Source organism: Stenella coeruleoalba (genome assembly GCF_951394435.1).
Source record: "Stenella coeruleoalba genome assembly, chromosome: 7".
Taxonomy (NCBI): Eukaryota; Metazoa; Chordata; class Mammalia; order Artiodactyla; family Delphinidae; genus Stenella; species Stenella coeruleoalba.
In genome coordinates, this window is record NC_137153.1 from 101,599,519 (window position 1) to 101,617,859 (window position 18,341).

General features: G+C 36.5%; 1 protein-coding gene across 4 annotated transcripts in view; it reads right to left on the bottom strand.

Annotated features, from left to right (window-relative positions):
* The window catches only part of PTBP3 (polypyrimidine tract binding protein 3), a 108,209-nt gene that overhangs the window by 61,151 nt on the left and 28,717 nt on the right, over positions 1-18,341 (bottom strand). For 2 of the 4 annotated variants that reach the window (XM_079928032.1, XM_079928029.1), the window contains one exon: positions 14,144-14,228. In XM_079928032.1, the coding sequence (XP_079784158.1) occupies positions 14,144-14,177 (34 nt within the window). In that variant the 5' untranslated portion in view covers positions 14,178-14,228. The remainder of the gene's footprint in view (positions 1-14,143; positions 14,229-18,341) is intronic. The other 2 variants (XM_079928031.1, XM_079928030.1) reach the window with 1 other exon arrangement.

Genomic DNA, 18,341 nt, shown 5'->3' on the forward strand with positions numbered 1-18,341 from the left:
TCCAACATCATATCAACCTAAACAGATGTATCATGTCATTATCCTGCTCTAAAAACCCTGACAGGATTCCAGCTACCTAAAATGTCCATTAGTTTCTAGTTTTCACGCTGTTTTCATTTACACTGTTTCACTGGAGTTGACAAAAATATACTAAGTTAAATATTATTAATTTTAACAGATGAAGAGACAGAGGTTCAGAGATTAAATAATTTTTGTACACAGCTAGCAAGTGATAAAAGCATTATTCAAACTTAAGTTTAAAGGTAATTTTCTTAGCCACAAAAATCTCAAAGTGTCTTACCATTTGTAGAAAAAAGTAAGCAACCTGACAGTGACAAAAAATTTTCAGAGTATGTGCAGGTTTATGAGGATTATAATGATAATACTGTCACTAGATTAAATGCCAAATATCACCTTGTGGACAGGAGTGAAAGCCAAGCATGAAGTGCCTTTCTGCACCCTCCCTCCCTGTAAGCCTAGATGGCTAGACAACAATACCACCACCTTGTGCGTTCTAACCAGCACAAAGTGTTAAAGACTAGAAAAACATACTAAAGGCCAAAGGCTTTTGTAAGTTTACCCAGAATATTCCAAAATGAATGAATGAACATTAAGAAGGTTGTTTCTTTAACTGAGGTGTTCAGAATCTCCGTAAAACTATGTGTGAGAAAAAATGAATACCTACATAAGCTATTTGAGCTTGCACTGAACTATCAAATAAAGACCTATGGTGACAAATTTTTATCAAGAATTATGCAAATATATCACCATTTTAGGTTGTTAATTGTTCTGCATTATAAAAGTGCCTAGACTATGTTCAGAGCATGGGCTATGAAATCACACATCTTGTTCTGACATAACTGAGCCTGAGATTCTTCTCCGATAAAATGAGTATAATAACAGTATTTGGAAAATGCAGTATGAGTATTTGGAAAATTAAATATGATAACATTTAAATGTTAGGTGTAATGCCTAGTACAAAGTGATCAATAATCTATGTCTTGATTTTCTTAGGAGGGCTTATTTTACCTGGAAAGTATGTTCTTTCTACTTTTTTGGTGCTAAAATAATGATTGTGGACAACAGTGGATTTTTTTCTCTTGATGTTCTTACTTGCAAAATTGACATTGCTTAACATTAATTGGAAATTTTATTATTCTGTGTAATCTAAAAGCCTAAGAACTACTCATCTAGATGACCCAAAAAGGTTATATCTAAAGACTTGATAAATATAACAATCTAAAAATGAAAAATGCATATAAGCAATTATATGGCATTATAATTTAATAAAAGAGGAAACAAGAAAATTGCAATGCACTGAATACATAACTTTGACAAATTATTCCCTGTACAAAAGGATCCACCACAGACTTTTCCAAAATTGTATTATGAAAATAAGCATTCAAAATACTTAGCTTGCATAAATCTTGTATTTTTTGAATATAATGAAAAGTCCTGAATGCCTACTATATATTAATTATGTTCCAAAGAGATAAGTGGAAGAGACTTTTTAAAAATTCATATATTCCCATCTCAAAACTGAAGGGATCTACCAAGAAAACTATCCTAGAAATATGGATCTTTTTAAAAATTCAACTTTATTAGGGTATTCTTTAGGTATAGTAAAATCCACCTGCATTTTAAATGCAGAGTATGACAACCTTTGACAAATAACCCATATGGCCACAAAAAACCATTGAACCTGGACTTTTTTTCTTTTTTTCTGAAGGACTTTTAAATTATCAATTTGATATTTAAAACAAGTACAGGGCTATTTAGGTTTTCTATTTCTTTTGCACCTGTGTTTTTCAAGGAATTGGTCCACTTCATCTAAACTGTCAAACTTATTGGCTTAAAATTGTTCACAATATTCACTTGATATCTATCTTAGCCTGCTCAGGACACCATAACAAAATACGACAGAGTGGCTTAAACAATACAAATTTACTTTTTCACAGTTCTGGAGACTAGAAGTCCAAAATCAAGGGTCAGCATGGTCACTTTCTAGTGAGGATTCTTCCTGGCTTATAGACAGCCACCTTTTCACATGGTCCTCACATGGCAGGGGTGGAGGGAAAAAGCAAGCTCTTTGGCATCTCTTCTTATAAAGACATTAATCCCAGTGAGGGCCCCACTCCAAAGACCCCATCTCCAAATAGCATCACATTGGGGGTTAGGGCTTAAACATATGAATTTTGGGGGTACACAAACATTCAGTCCATAACAATATCTTTTTAATGTCTACAGGATAGTTCTTGATATTAGTAATTTCTGTCTTTTTTTAATAAACCTACCTAGAGGTTTATTAATTTTATTGATCTATTAAAAAAACAGCTATTGGTTTCATTAATCCTCATTTTCTATGTCATTAACTTTTGTTTTTATATTTAATATTTTCTATTTACTTGGGGTTTAATTTGCTCTTCTTATGCTACACTTAGAAGCTTAGATCATTCATTTTAGACTTTTTTCTAATAAAATATTTAAAGCTGTAAATTTCCTTCTAAGAACAGCTCTAGCTGAACCCTACAAACTTCAGTAAGTTGTGTTTTCATATTAATTCACTTCAAAATATCTTCTAATTTCCCTTGTGACTTCTTATGTGATCCATGGATTAAGTGTTACTTTCTTTTTCCAAGCAACTGGAGATTTTTTTCTCACATATTTGAGGATCATTTCTTAAAACTGCTAATACAATTCTAATGCATAATTTTAATGCATTCATATTTACTGAGACTTAAGGACCCAGCATATAGTTTACCTTGCTGACCATTTCATGTGAACTTGAAAAGAATATGTATGCTGATGGTGTGCGACAGACTGTTCCATATGTCAATGAGGTCAAGCTGGTTGATAGTGTTGAAAACTTCTATATTAGGTGATCTACAAACTTCCTCTAAAGGGTCACATAAATATTTTAGACTTTTGTGGGCCATACAGGCTCTGAACCAACTATTCATCTCTGCAGTTGTAACATGAAAACAGCCATAGCTGACATCTTGCAGAAAAACCCAAACGAACTTTTCGGCCAAGCCAATAAATAAGTATGACTGTGTTCAAATAAAGTTTTATATATAGACAGCAAAATTTAATTTCATATAAGTTTCATGTATCAGAAATTTTTCATGTATCAGAAAATATTCTTTGTGTTTTTCACCATTTAAAATGTAAAAATCAGGAATTCCCTGGTGGTCCAGAGGCTAAGACTCCGCGCTCCCAATGTAAGGGGTCCCAATGTAAGGGTTTGATCCCTGGTCAGGGAACTGGATCCCACATGCTGCAACTAAGAGTTCGCATACTGCAACTGAAGATCCCGCGTGCTGCAACGAAGATCCTGCATGCCGCGACAAAGACCAGGCAGAGCGAAATACATACATACATACATAAATACATAAAATTTTTTTTAAATGTAAAAATCAATCTTAGCTCATGGGCAATATAAAAATGGGCAATGGAGTGGATGTGGCCCACAGGGCAGAGTTTGCTAATGCCTGCTCTGGATTCTTATTGATTTTTATCTACTACACTATCAATTACTGAGAGGAGTGTTGAAATCTGCAGCTGTAATTGTGGATTTGTCTATTTCTCTGTTTAGTTCTATTAGTTTTACTTTATGTATTCTGAAGCTCTGTAATTAGGTGAATATATATATTTAGGATACATATATTTATCAAGAAATATAAATAAATGGAATACAAAGTAATAAATGACAAATAAAATGGAATATAAAAAATAATCTAAAGGAAAAACAGAACAAAATATATGGGACAAATAGGAAATAAATAGGAAGATGAAAGACTTAGTGGGGTGCAGATTCAATCCCTGGCTGGGGAACTAAGACCCTGCATATCGCATGGCCAAAAAAAAAAAAAAAAAAGACTTAAACCCAACTACATCAATAACCCAACTACATCAAACCCAACTACATCTTTATGCCAGTGAAACTGGCATAAAGATTCCAATTGAGGGGCTTCCCTGGTGGCGCAGTGGTTGAGAGTCCGCCTGCCAACGCAGGGTACACGGGTTAGTGCCCCGGTCCGGGAAGATCCCACATGCTGCGGAGCGGCTGGGCCCGTGAGCCATGGCCACTGAGCCTGTGCTCCGCAACGGGAGAGGCCACAACAGTGAGAGGCCCGCGTACCACCAAAAAAAAAAAAAAAAAAAAAAAAGATTCTAATTGAAAGGCAGAGATTATGGTCTGGATAAAAGCAAAACAATTATAAGGTGTGAATAAGAAACCCATTTAAAATATAAAATCCAGGTTACAAGTAAAAGGATGAAAACACATAAATATGTAAACACTAATCACAAGAAAGCTGGAGTGGCTGTACTAATACCAGACAAAGTAGACTTCAGGAAAAGGAGTATCACCAGAGATAAAGTGAGACATTTCATAATGATAAAGGGATCAATTTATCAAGGAAACATAATATGTCACACATAAAACATGCACATCAATGGCAGATAATCTCTGTTTTTTAATTATAATCTTTACTTTTTTGTTTACTTTTTTTTAAGCGACTGCTCTGGGGTTAAATTGACAATTCATATCTTTAACTTACCCCAGTCTACCTTAAAATAATATTATAACACCTAGGTATTATGTAAGAACTTTTCAAAGTATATGTCTATTTTCCTTATCATATCCTTTGTGTTACTATCATATATTATACTTTTCACATATGCTATAACTCCCCAAATATATTAATATTATCTTGCTTTAAATAGTCAATTACTTATTTTTCTTTTTGCATCTTATTTTATTCACTTATTGTGTCTTATGGAGCTTTCCATAGAGAGCATTCTATACTTTTTTTTCAAATAATTTTTTACTGTGGTATAATACACATAAAATTCGCTATCTTAACTATTTTTAAGCGTAGAATTCAGTGGTGTTAAACATATTCATAATGTGTAACTATCACCACCACCTATCTCCACAGCACTTTTCACCTTGTAAAACAGAAACTCTATACCCATTAAAAAGTAGTTCCCTAGTCCTCCCTTCTTCCAGGCCCTAGCAACCACCATTCTATTCTCTAAGATTCTGACTACTCTAAGTATTCTTTCTTATTTCCTTTTGTGCATATCATATAGCTATTTTCTTTGTGGTTACCATGGGGATTACATTTAACATCCTAAAGTTATAACACTTTAATTTGAATTTAGACCAGCTTAACTTCAATAACATACAAAAACTCTGCTCCTTTACAGCTCTGTCCCCACCCCTTTCCATTATTATCACAAAATTACATCTTTATACAGTGTGTGCCCAGAAACACAAACTAACAATTCTTTTAATGCATTAGTCTCCTAAATTATTTAGAAAACAAAATGTGGAGTTACAAACCAAGTCACTTGGTAGCTTTTAGATTAATAATTTAAAAAAAATGTATTAGCCCCTTAAATCTACAGAAAACAAAAAGTAGATAACAAACCACTGTTAGAATAATATTGGCTTTTATAAGGGCCTTCACTGAGATCTTTATTTCTTCATATGGCTTTGAGCTACTGGCCGGTGTCCTTTCATTTCACCCTAAAGGACTCCTTTGAATATTTCTTGCAGGGCAGATCTAGTGGTAATAAAATCCTTCAGTTTTTGCTCATGTGGAAATTTCTCTTTCACTTTTGAAAGAAAAATTTACCAAACATAGGATACTTGGTTGACAGTTTTATTCTTTTAGCACTTTGAATATATTGGCCCACTGACATCTGTCCAAAGTTCCTGAAGAGAAATCTGGTCATATTCTTATTGAGGATCCCTTGTATGTGATAAGTTGATTCTCTCTCGATACTTTCAGGATTCTCTCTTTGTCTCTGACTTTTGAAAGTTTCATTATAAAGGTGTCTCAGTGTGGGTCTCATTGAATTCATCTTACTTGGAGTTCATTAAGCTTCTTGGATGTTTATATTCATGTTTTTCATCAAATTTGGGAATATGGTAACTCTGGAAATCAGACTCTTCCCCTTTCTAGGGGTTTTCTCATTTGTGTTATTGTTTTTGATTGTTTTAGACTGTGTTTACGCCAAGGATCAGCTTGAGGTGTAAATTTAAGTTCTACTCAGGTGTCTTCTGAGCCTTTTCCTGGGCATGCACTATCACTTTCTAATTTTCCCTGTAGATGCAGCTGTTTTTTAATGTCCTAGTCTTCAATCTTTGGCTCCCAAAAGGGGAAAAAAAGAGAAAATGAAGGGGAGGAGGGTGTGGAAAGCACCAGCCTTTTATATGCTCTGGAAGTCACATATATTGGGAGTGGGGCGTGCTGGCTTGCAACAATAGCGGGAGATGCAAGAACAATGGCTGCCTACCTCTTTGTCCTACCTGCATGATCAGAAGAAGCACCAGCAATCAGAGCACAGAACCCTTTAAGTTGAAGGACAAGGTCCTTTTTGCCTACCCTGGCTCCTATTTGTAAGCTGCTCTGGAACCACACAGTTGTCTGCCATGTGACTGAGCGTGAGGGATGGGTAGCTGCTGCTGCACTAAGAGCTAAAATTGACCAAAATTAACCACAATTTACCTTCCAAGTCTTCCCCTGGAACTTGCAAGCCTTCAAAAGACTCCAGAGTTCCAAATTAGTTATAGACAGATTCTGCCAGTGCAATTGTTGTCTAGGTAGAAAGACAGACTCCTGGTGCTTCTTACTCTACCATCTTCCCAGAATCCCTCAATCATCTTTTAAATTATCCAAAAAAATGAGAAAGAAAAGTCACATATCCACATATTTACCACTTTGTGTAGATCCAAGTTTCCACCTGGTATCATTTTCCTCAAGTCTGAGGAATTTCCTTTTCCATTTCATAAAATGTAAGTCTGTTACTAACAAATGCTCTCAGCTCTTGTGTGCCTCAAATAAGGCTTTATTTTAACTTTATTTTTGAAAAATATTTTAACTGGATATAGAATTTGTTTCATTGTATTTATCTACAGTACTTTAAAGATGTTGCTCAACTGTCTTCTGGTTTGCAGTTTCAGGCAAGCACTCTCATTACTCTTACCTTTGTTTCTCTGAATAAATGTGACTTTTTTCCTCTGGCTACTTTTAAGATTTGTTCTGCATTCCTGGTTTTCAGCAATTTGATTATGAGGAGATTTGGTGTGGTTTTCACTGTGTTTATCCTGCCTGTGGCTCACCGAACTTCTTGGATATGTGGCTTTACAGTTTCCACCATATCTGGAGTATTTTCAGTCATTATTTCTTCAGATATATTTGTTTCCCCACCCCCAACTTTTTTTCTGGAACTTCAATTATACATATGTTTAGACCACTTAATTTTGTTCTACAGATTATTAAGGCTCTGTTCATTTCTTTTTCAGTCTTTTGGTCTGTGTGCTTTAGTTTCTATTGCTGTCTTTAAATTCACTGATCATTTCTTTTACAGAATATTAGTGCTGTTACAGCCATGCCATGTTTTTTTTTTAGATATTATAACTTTATCTCTAGAAGTTCTATTTGATTTTTAGCTTTCATTTTCTCCCTGTTATGTTGATATTTTCCTTTAAATCCTTTCACATACTTTAATAACTGTTCCAAAGTACAAATCTGCTAACTTCATCATCTGTTATTTTCTAGGTGTGTTTCTATGGACTGATTTTTCTCCTAGCTATGGGTTGCAATTTTTGATTGAATGCTCAACATTGTGAGCACTGGAATTGTTTTATTCCTTTAAAGTGCCAGACTCCTTTCTGGAAAAAATGAAGTGCCAGACTCCTTTCTGGAAAAAAGTTAAGTTACTTTAAGATCAGGTAATTGTTTTGGAGCTTGTTTTTAAGTCTTGTTAGGGTGGGTTTAGAATAGCTTTTATGCTAGAGCTGATATACCACCCCTACTGGTAAGGCACGTGTGGCTTAATATTCACCAACAGATTCAAGGGCAGGTTTCTGGAGCACTTTTCTCACAGATGGAAGCTAGAACTCCTACAGGCAGCAAGACGAAAGAGGAAAAAACCATGCAGAGATGCCCCAGAAGTAACACTTCCACTTATATCTCATTAGACAGCACTCAATCACATGACCACACCTAGCTATAAGGAAGACTGGAAAAGCAGTCATTTAATCTGAGTGGCAATGTGCCCAGATAAAAATTAGAGCTCTGTTGCTAAAGAAAATAGAAAGTATTGGGGTACCCAACAAACAGTCTCTGCCATAATTCCTAAGATTAAATTTAGGAGGAAAAGCATATGATTTATGTAGAAAAGTATAAAACATTTTCATAATTACCAAAGGACATAAAATAAGACCTAAAACCATGGACTCACATGCCATATTCCCAGATGGAAAAATAATTACACAAAAAGATCAACATTTCAGAATCCCTAAGATTTTGTGGGGAAGGAATAGGGAATGAGGGGCTGTTCTAGAACTACACAAAATAATTTAAAGTTCATATGTCCATTATAGGCTAAGAGATATTCTTAAGGAATATTAATATCTAAGCAGAACGACCAGTTTGCCTGGGACAGTCACAATTTGGCATCATTGTTGTAGCAACCTGTACAGTTTAACATCTTCTCTTTTGAAAAAAAATTAACAGTTGCATTGAAATAAGCTAGAATAGGCTTAGTAGATCCAATTGATTTTTTTAACTTCCAGTTTTTGCCATGCTCTCATCTAGTAGTTTATAAACCACATGTACAGTGATTAAATCTGAATGTTAACCAATGTTAACCAGTGAGACGGAATCTCTTCATGACTTTTTCACAGACAACACACAGAGTCTTTGATTTAAAGAGGAAAGAAGGGAGGGAGGGAGGAAAGGAGGAAGGGAGGAAGGGAGGAAGGAAGAAAAAAGAAAAGAAATGCAGTGGCAGTGGGGACTTCCCTGGTGGCGCAGTGGTTAAGAATCCAGCTGCCAATGCAGGGGACATGGGTTTGAGCCCTGGTCTGGGAAGATCCCACATGCCGCAGAGCAGCTAAGCCCATGAGCCACAACTACTGAGCCTGCACTCTAGAGCCTGTGGGCCACAACTACTGAGACCGCGTGCCACAACTACTGAAGCCCACATGCCCTAAACCCTGTGCGCAGCAACTACTGAGCCCACATGCTGCAATTACTGAAGCCTGTGTGCCTAGAGCCCGTGCTCTGCAACAAGAGAAGCCACTACAATGAGAAGCCCGCGCACCACAATGAAGAGTAGCCTCTGCTTGCCGCAGCTAGAGAAAACCCGCATGCAGCAATGAAGACCCAACACAACCAAAGGAAAAAAAAAAGAAAACAATTTGAAAAGAAAATTTAAAAAATTTTTTTAAATTTTAAAAAAATTAAAAAAAAAGAGAAGAAATGCAGTGGGACACAAGTAGCTAAGGATAGCTCCTAACTCCTTCCATCAGTATTCAACCTTCTACCTATGCTATTCATTTGGCTGCCAGGCTGCCAGTCTGTGGAAAATGTGGGAATTACAGGCCAGTTACACATGAAATACAATTACGTTTATAATCATTCCATTTTATATCTTATAGTAAATCCATAAATCTGTAATTCTGAATTAATTTAACTTGTAAAGTTTCTTCTCCATGTGTAAACAATAAAGTGTCAGATGTTAATATACTGACACCACTAACAGAACTTTGCAAACAGTTAAATTGTATCAGTTTTATCATGATCTGCAAACATTAGAAAATCAGTTATTACCCAATAATGGTATAATATTAAATACTTTCAATGGAATCAAAGGAAAGTTTCTGGGAAGTCATTCTATCAAAAGTGAAATGTGTGACACTAATGAAAATTCAGTTTAAAAAACTCAGCTAAAAATAAAACTTCTTTGGGGTAATAATACAAATAAATATAAATTTTGGTGCAGCAAGATGTCATGGCAAAAACAGTGTTCTGACAGTCCCATAAAGTAGACATGTATCTGCAATCTATTTGGTGCACACATAGCTTGTTACCAAACAAGCAATATTCTACAGATAGAAAGAAAAATTATAGTCGTCAAATTTTACAAATATTTTAAAATCCACATTTAGATTAACTGAACTACAAAAATTTTGTGATGAAGACTGTACTGAATACAAAAAAGATCTTTCAACACAATACATGGCTTTCTTTTAGCTATGCATTATCAGTGTGATTTTTTAAATTATTTGTGTCTTTGAAGAACTACTTAAGTAACTTACAAAGGGATTTAACTTGTTTATAAATGAGCCCTAAAAACTTTGACACAATTTGTTCAAAATCAATTAGAAATATTTATTCAAAGAAGTCAAGGAATGGAGTACCAAAATCTTTAGTTTTTGAAGCTTTTAGAGAATTGCAAATACTGAATCAAACATTACAGAAGTATTTTTAATGTATAGGTGACCTAAAAAAAGAAGTTTTTACGTATCAACAGGCAAACCCTTCAGCAGGCCAACAACCTCTCATAAAAGGCAAACTAAAATTAGAAATTTTCCATGTACCACAGATATTTAACAAGGAAGTCTATCTCTGTTCATGGATTTGAATGTAAATGTCTGGATTTTTAATTTTCTCTTCCCTTCTGGTAGGAATCCCCAAAGCAATAAATTAACATATACATTAGGACGTGTTAGGGGCTGGTGATACCCTAGCAAGTCTAGCAGAGCAAACACAAAACTTCCCTGAAGATTCTCACAGAAGAAGAAAATAATTTAGCCAAAGATTACCTCACAACCAAAAATTATGAATCAAGGAAAAATAATATACCATAAGCAAATACTAGCAGATACAAAACCAAGTAATATTAGCACCCTAAAGAACTCCATAATTGTAAAATCTGAGACTATAAAAATTTTGTTTTAAATAATTAAAAAATTAGGGGGAAAAAGCAATGGAAACCATAAAAAAAGAACACGATACTGTTTTTCTAAATAACAACAAAACTAGATCATCTTTAAAAATGAATCAAATAAAACAGAGAAAAATGAAAAATATATGCCTTGAAATCAATTACTCAATAGAAGGATTAAACAGCATATTAGACAAAGCTGAACAAATAATGAATGAATCAGAAAATCATTTCAAGGAAATTATCCAAAATACAAGACCTTAATGAGAAAAAGGTGACAATAAATGTAAGAGGTTAAAACAACTTGCAGGACTAAATGAGGTGGTCCTATACATGTCTAACTGGAGTTCCAAAAGGAAACAATTCTTTGGAAAGTAGGGTCACTCCTAGACAGAATAAATGAAAGTAAGTCTGCAGCAATGGTCTTCAACACTGGCTGCACCTTACATGTATCGCCTAAGAAACTTTAGAAACAAATTAAAAACAGTGCCTAGGTCCCCCTTCCCCCTCCTGTAATTTTGGAATTGGTGTGGAGTAGGTCAAGGTGTCTGTATTTTCTTCAAAGCTTCCCAAGCTATTTTAGTGAACATCCAGGGTTGAGAACTAGTGATCTACACCTAGACACAGCTAGAGAAACCACAGAACAAAATTAAAGAGAAAAATGTTAAAACAACTACAGAGAACTAATACTATCTACAAAATAATAATAGATTGACAAAAGACTTCTCAACAACAGATGCCAAAAGAATAATAAAATACCTTCAAAGTACTGAGAGAAAATAACTGTCAACCTGGAATTCTAAATAGCTAACTACCATTCAATAGTAATATCAAAATAGACATTTTTAGTCAGTCTAAGAGGTTACCATTTATAGAGTTTTGCTGACATAGCTACTAAAGACGATGTGCTTTAAGAAGAAAAACACTGAACCTAGAATGGAATGGGATACAAGAAGAAATTGAAAACAAAAGCAAAACACAGCAGACTACTGATGCCAGCTAAACTCACGGCTCATACTTCTTTTCCTAAGTAATCAATCAATTAGGATGTCAGTCCTTCTGGTCATCCATCCCAGTAGTTTGTAAACATGACCGAACAAACTGACCTCAGTTTTAAAAATAAGAACAAGGGCTTCCCAGGTGGCACAGTGGTTAAGAATCCTCCTGCCAATGCAGGGGACACGGGTTTGAGCCCTGATCTAGGAAGATCCCACACGCTGCGGAGCAACTAAGCCCGTGCGCCACAACTACTGAGCCTGTGCTCTGGAGTCCGTGAACCACAACTACTGAGCCTGAGTGCCACAACTGCTGAAGCCCACGTGCCTAGAGCCCGTACTCTGCAGCAGGAGAGGCCACCACAATGAGAAGCCCATGCACTGCAACTAAGAGCAGCCCCCGCTCGCTGCAACAAGAGACACCCACGCGCAGCAATGAAGACCCAACGCACCCAAAAATAAATTAAAAAATAAATAAATTTATAAAAAAAAGAATACATGGGTCCCACCCTAGATGTACTGTTAACTCTAGGAGTAAGGGCCGAAATTTTCTTAAAAGCCTACCAGATCAAGAGGATAATCAGGTTTAGGAACTTCAGATTTCTAGCATTTCCTTCATTCAGCAGTTCTCTTAAAGTGTGGTTCCCTGGCACTACCTCTTAAAGTGTGGTTCCTCATATGGCAGCATCATCATTACCTGTGAACTTGTGGAAATGCAAATTCTCAGGACCCACTCCAGATCTACTGAATTAGAAATTCTGAGGATGGACTCTGCAACTGTGCTTTAGCAAGCCCTCCGGGTGATTCTGATGCCAGGTCATTTTTGAGAAAGCTGCTTTAATCTCCTGCTCTAAGTACCCTGTTCACACTTCCACATGAACAAACCCCCTGCTGCTGTCCTGCCTACAAAATCCTTCCATTTAGTCTTCTAGAGCAATGTACCATGGCTGACCAATTCCCAAACATTCTTAATCTCTTCACTGGATTTTTACATCTTTTGTCTTAACTGAACCTGGTTCACTTCTCTTACAGGGTCTTCACATAAAGGTTGTTCACTCTCCCAAACATCATGTAACTCAGGGTCTGGAAAGTGAGGTCTACTCATTCCCTAACTCCCTATAACACCAAAACATCTGGATAAAGATCTCACCTTTTCTGAGACTCTCCACTCTCATGGCTTCAGTTGTTAAGTGTATTATGATATTGACTTCCAAATTTCTCTTATGATGTTGAGACCAGAACCCACTACCTATCTCACACTTCCATCTGGATGTCCCCAGAGGAACCTCAAATCAATATATAAAAATCTGGGGACCGGGCTTCCCTGGTGGCGCAGTGGTTGAGAGTCCGCCTGCTGATGCAGGGGACACGGGTTCGTGCCCCAGTCCAGGAGGATCCCGCGTGCCGCGGAGCGGCTGGGCCCGTGAGCCATGGCCGCTGAGCTCGCGCGTCCGGAGCCTGTGCTCCGCAACGGCCCGCGTACCGCAAAAAAAAAAAAAAAAAAAAAAAAAAAATCTGGGGACTTCCCTGGCGGTCCAGTGGTTAAGACTCTGTGCTTCCAATGCAGGGGGTGCGGGTTCGATCCCTGGTCGGGGAACTAAGATCCCACATGCCATGCGGCCAAAAAAAAAACAAAAGACAAAAAAAACTGAACCTGCCATATTGTCCAACCCTGCTCTTCCTGTACTTTCTAATATAAATGAAGGCACCACAATTCAGCTATCCAATTATCTAAGTCTAAACCTATAAATCATCAATGGAATTCCTTATTCAAGCATTCGATTAATCACCAATTACCATCAATTATTTCACCTTCTGTTAAGTTCTCTAATTCTCACCATCACAACTACTACTGCTATAGTACAAATTCTCCACCCTTACTAGGATTTCTTATACAGCAATAGCCCCCTAACTGCTCACTCTCTCTCAAGTATTGCACTCCTCCAATTCATTTTATAGTCCCTAAATTTCAAGAACATTTATTTTTAAAATCATGTGAACTTATAGTTTTAATACTTCTACTCTAAATCCATCATCATTCAACACAAGTTTTTAAATCTAGCTCTTTTACTCAATAGTTCTAGATCACCAACTTACTGATAATTTTATCACAACTATGTGATAATTTTACTTACTGTGATAATTTTATCACAACTATGTTACAAAGAATGTCAGTCAAAAAAGTAATTATCTAATTAAATCCAAATTAATGCTTAAAATTTAAGTGCTGTAACTAATAATTTCATCTATATGAACTTCACTGCCACAAATTTTAGATTTTGTTGTAAATAATAGCACTGCATGTTTATAAGATGAGCAAAATAAGAACATGGTGAAAAGAAAATTTTTGAAACCCAGAGAAAGAAAACATCTCAGATTTTGAAAAAATGAAAACTCACCATACACACCTGCAGAACGAGTGGAACTGTTCATGGTAAAAGGTCCGTTAACGATGTCGGAAGAAAGAAGCTCATCAGATCCCCGCTGAAAAGCAAGAGCAATATTCTGTTAATAAAACAAGTCTTGGATAATGGTCCATATTTACTACTAAAAATATTAAAAGCTAATATTACTTAATCTGAATATCAAGGCACTTAAGGGGAAGTCTTCAAGAATCATAAAATCTAAAGGTTGGAAGTGAACTTAATAGTAAACAAAAATTATTGAACATCCACATGATTGTTAGTTATAAAAAAGAGAATTGCCATCACATAATTGGGGGCATAATCCCACAACCCTTTTGAATGAAACTCAATTCTCTGAGATACTACATCTGAAGTGTCAAAAACCATACTTAGGGGTTGAATCCTGACATTGTTTTTGTAGTATATTTTTAAGTATATTTAGTATATTTTAAATACATTTTGGTATATTAAGTATGTTAAGTTTTGTAGTATATATATATTTTTATAAAGGACTGATGACTTTTTTGTTTTCGCTGCGTTGGGCCTTCGCTGCTGCGCGTAGGCTTCCTCTAGTTGCGGTGTGGGGACTACTCTTCACTGCAGTGAGCAGGCTTCTCACTGTGGTGGCTTCTCTTGTTGCGGTGCACGGGCTCTAGGCGCGGGCTTCAGTAGTTGTGGCTCATGGGCTCTAGAGCACAGGCTCAGTGGTTGTGATGCACAGGCTTAGCTGCTCCGCGGCATGTGGGATCTTCCCAGACTAGGGCTCGAACCCATGTCCCCTGCATTGGCAGGTGGATTCTTAACCACTGAATCACCAGGGAAGTCCTGTAGTACATTTTTAAGTATTTGTGTGCAAATAATTGTGTAGCACTCCCTTGACTTTTTCATAGATGTGTATTTTTAAAAGTTGAACACAAAGATGCAATTTATTTCTATATTGGTCAAATCCTTTAAATAAGTGATTTTTTTAATTCATTAATCCTTAAAATGATCTTTAATGTGTACTATTTCTTTCTTTCTTTTTTTTTTTTTTTTGTGGTACGCAGGCCTCTCACTGCTGTGGCCTCTCCTGTTGCGGACCACAGGCTCCGGACGCGCAGGCTCAGTGGCCATGGCTCACGGGCCCAGCCGCTCCGCGGCATGTGGGATCCTCCCGGACCGGGGCACGAACCCGTGTCCCCTGCATCGGCAGGCGGACTCTCAACCACTGCGCCACCAGGGAAGCCCTGTGTACTATTTCTTAAACAACTACTGTTTAAGTAATTTAGACTTTTTTTCAGGTAAGAGTTTTGACCAATTCCAGAGTTGAACTGTCAAAGCTGAAAGACAAGTCAGTCTAGCCTTTTCATTGTAAAACCATAAGGTCTTTTACCAAGATTAAAATGTTTATATCTAGGAAGTACAATAAACACCATGTATAAATTTAAAAACAACCTATTTCAACTGGTAGTTTGTTCAGCTCTCGGTCGATTTTTTTTTGGCGGTGCCACACGGCTTGTAACATCTTAGTTCCCCAAACAGGGATCAAACCCCGGGCCCCCGCAGTGGAAGCATGGAGTCCTAACCACTGGACCACCAGAGAATTCCCAAGCTCGGTCAACTTTTAAGAACAAATATTTCAGTCTACTAGATGATAAAACCTAATCCCCAAACTATTCTACAAAAGTTATAACATCAACAGTGCTCCGACAGATATAATGTTTAGGGGTAAGGACCACTTCTGCAGGGAACAACCTCAGCCTTTGCTGAAGAAAAGCAAACCACCGATGCGTTTGCATAATATAATACAATTATTTAAACAATTCCTGTATTAAACATCTAGAAATTATTCCCTTTGGTCTTTCACCCGTAAGTTTATAGAGACAGTTTGGAATAAGAGAAAGGAACTAAGTGAGCACGTGAGATGAAATAAAATTGAAAATCTCAAATTCCAGAAAGACTTGGATTATGACCTCACTAAAAGCAAAGGTCTTCCTGAGAATATGTGAAATATAGATATTGGCAGACAAAGACAGACTTCGTATAGCCAGTGGATATGGAAAGGTGAATTTTTGCAGTTTTAAATGTAGTAAAAAGTTAAACATGCCCAACATGTTTTTATATATGAGGAATTTGATAAACTATGTGTTACTAATAGATATATTTTCGACACATATGAGCGTAGTGTCAATATCAAATATCAATTTTCTACATGTAAATTGAATAAATTTGGTCTTAGAAACCACTTAGAGGGACTTCCCTGGTAGCACAGTGGTTAAGAATCCACCTGCCCCTGCAGGGGACGTGCGTTCGATCCCAGGTCTGGGAAGATCCCACATGCTGCGGTGCAACTAAGCCTGTGCGCCACAACTACTGAAGCCCGTGTGCCTAGAGCCCGTGCTCCGAAACAAGAAAAGCCACTGCACCACAACGAAGAGTAGCCCCCACCCACCACAACTAGAGAAAGCCTGCACGCAGCAACAAAGACCCAACGCGGCAAGGAAGGAAGGAAGGAAGGAAGGAAGGAAGGAAGGAAGGAAGGACGGACGGACGGACGAACTTAAGAGATCACTTGAGCTCTTTTCTAGACTTGCAGGAGTATGTTAAAATGTCAACTAAATATTAATTCTAGGTGGACTGCAGATTGAAACGTAAAAGACAAAACAATAAAGACTCTAGGAGATAACAGAAAAAAGTATCTTCATAATCTTGTGGTAGGGAAAGATTTCTTAAACAAGAAACACAATTATTTAAAATAACTGATAAACTATACAAAAATGAAGTTATAATTTTTATTTACAATATATACAAATATTGAATCATTATGTTGTAGATCTGAAACATAATGTTATTTATTAATTATATCTCAATTTTTTAAAAAAGAATTTTATTAACAAAAGACATCATTAGGAGATTAAAAAGGCAAGTCATAGAGTGGGAGAAAATACTGCAGTACATATAACCAACAAAGATTGTATACCCAGAACTTACTAAGAAAAAGAAGAAAGGCTGGCAGGGGGGTACCCCACTAGGAACTGATATGAAAAAAATCAAGGTAACAGAAAATGACAAGAGAGTTGAACAGGCACCTCACAAGTAAAGTGGTATACTTTATTACTGTTCCAGAGTATTTGTGTCCTTCTTTTCCTGTGAAAGAATCATTCATCCCCACCTATGGCCACGTGACTTTCAATGCCTCTGAGTGGAGGATACCTCCCTGACCCATTGACCTTGAGCACAGTTTTGTGCTATGCTTTGGCCTATGGAGTATGTATGGACATGACCTAAATCCAAGCAGAACTTTTGAAAGAGTTAGTTTCTGCCGTTTTTCTTCCTTTTCCCCTCTGAAACAAGAGGAGCATATCCCAAATAGAAGCTACTCTTTCAGCCTGATTCCCAGAATAAAAACATAACTGTATAGTTCCATAATAGCCACCAACTTTGTAAGTACACAAGAAATGTTTTTCTAAACCATATCTAAATGACTAATACCACACCCAATAAACGTATGAAAAGATGCTTAACCTCAATGGTCATCGGGGAATGCAAGTTAAAACCTCAATGAAATACAAACATATTAAAAGGGCTGACAATATCAAGTTTTGATAAGAATGTGAAGTGAGAGAACTGTTATATGTTGCTAGTGGGAGTGTAAATTGGTACAACTGATTCAATATACTAAAGTTGAATATATAAGTATCCTAGGATCTCTTTTATTCTATTCCTATGCATACACTCAAGAGATTGCCTGCTATGTGCACCTATACATATTAGAATGTTCTCAGCAGCATTATTTCTAGTAACCAAACTGGAAACAATCAAATGTCATCAACTACAGAATGAACAAATCTTTGTAAATTCATTCAATGATTTACAGTAAGGAGAATGAACTACTGCTCTACACAATAACATACAAAAATCTCATGTTAAGAAACCCATCACAAAATAATACATACTACATTGTTGCATTTACATAGAGTTCAAAAAGTAGTCACAACTAAATTATATATCTAAACTATGTATCTACTTGCAAAAGATGAAAATTGGACCCCTTTCTCACACCATATGCAAAAATTAACTCAAGAAGGGTGTATACGTAAATGTAAAACTATAACTGTAAAACTCTTAAAAGGAAACATAAAAGTAAATCTTTGTGGCTTTGGGTTAGGAAATGGTTCCTTGGTAACAAAAGCACAAGTGACAAAAGAAAAAA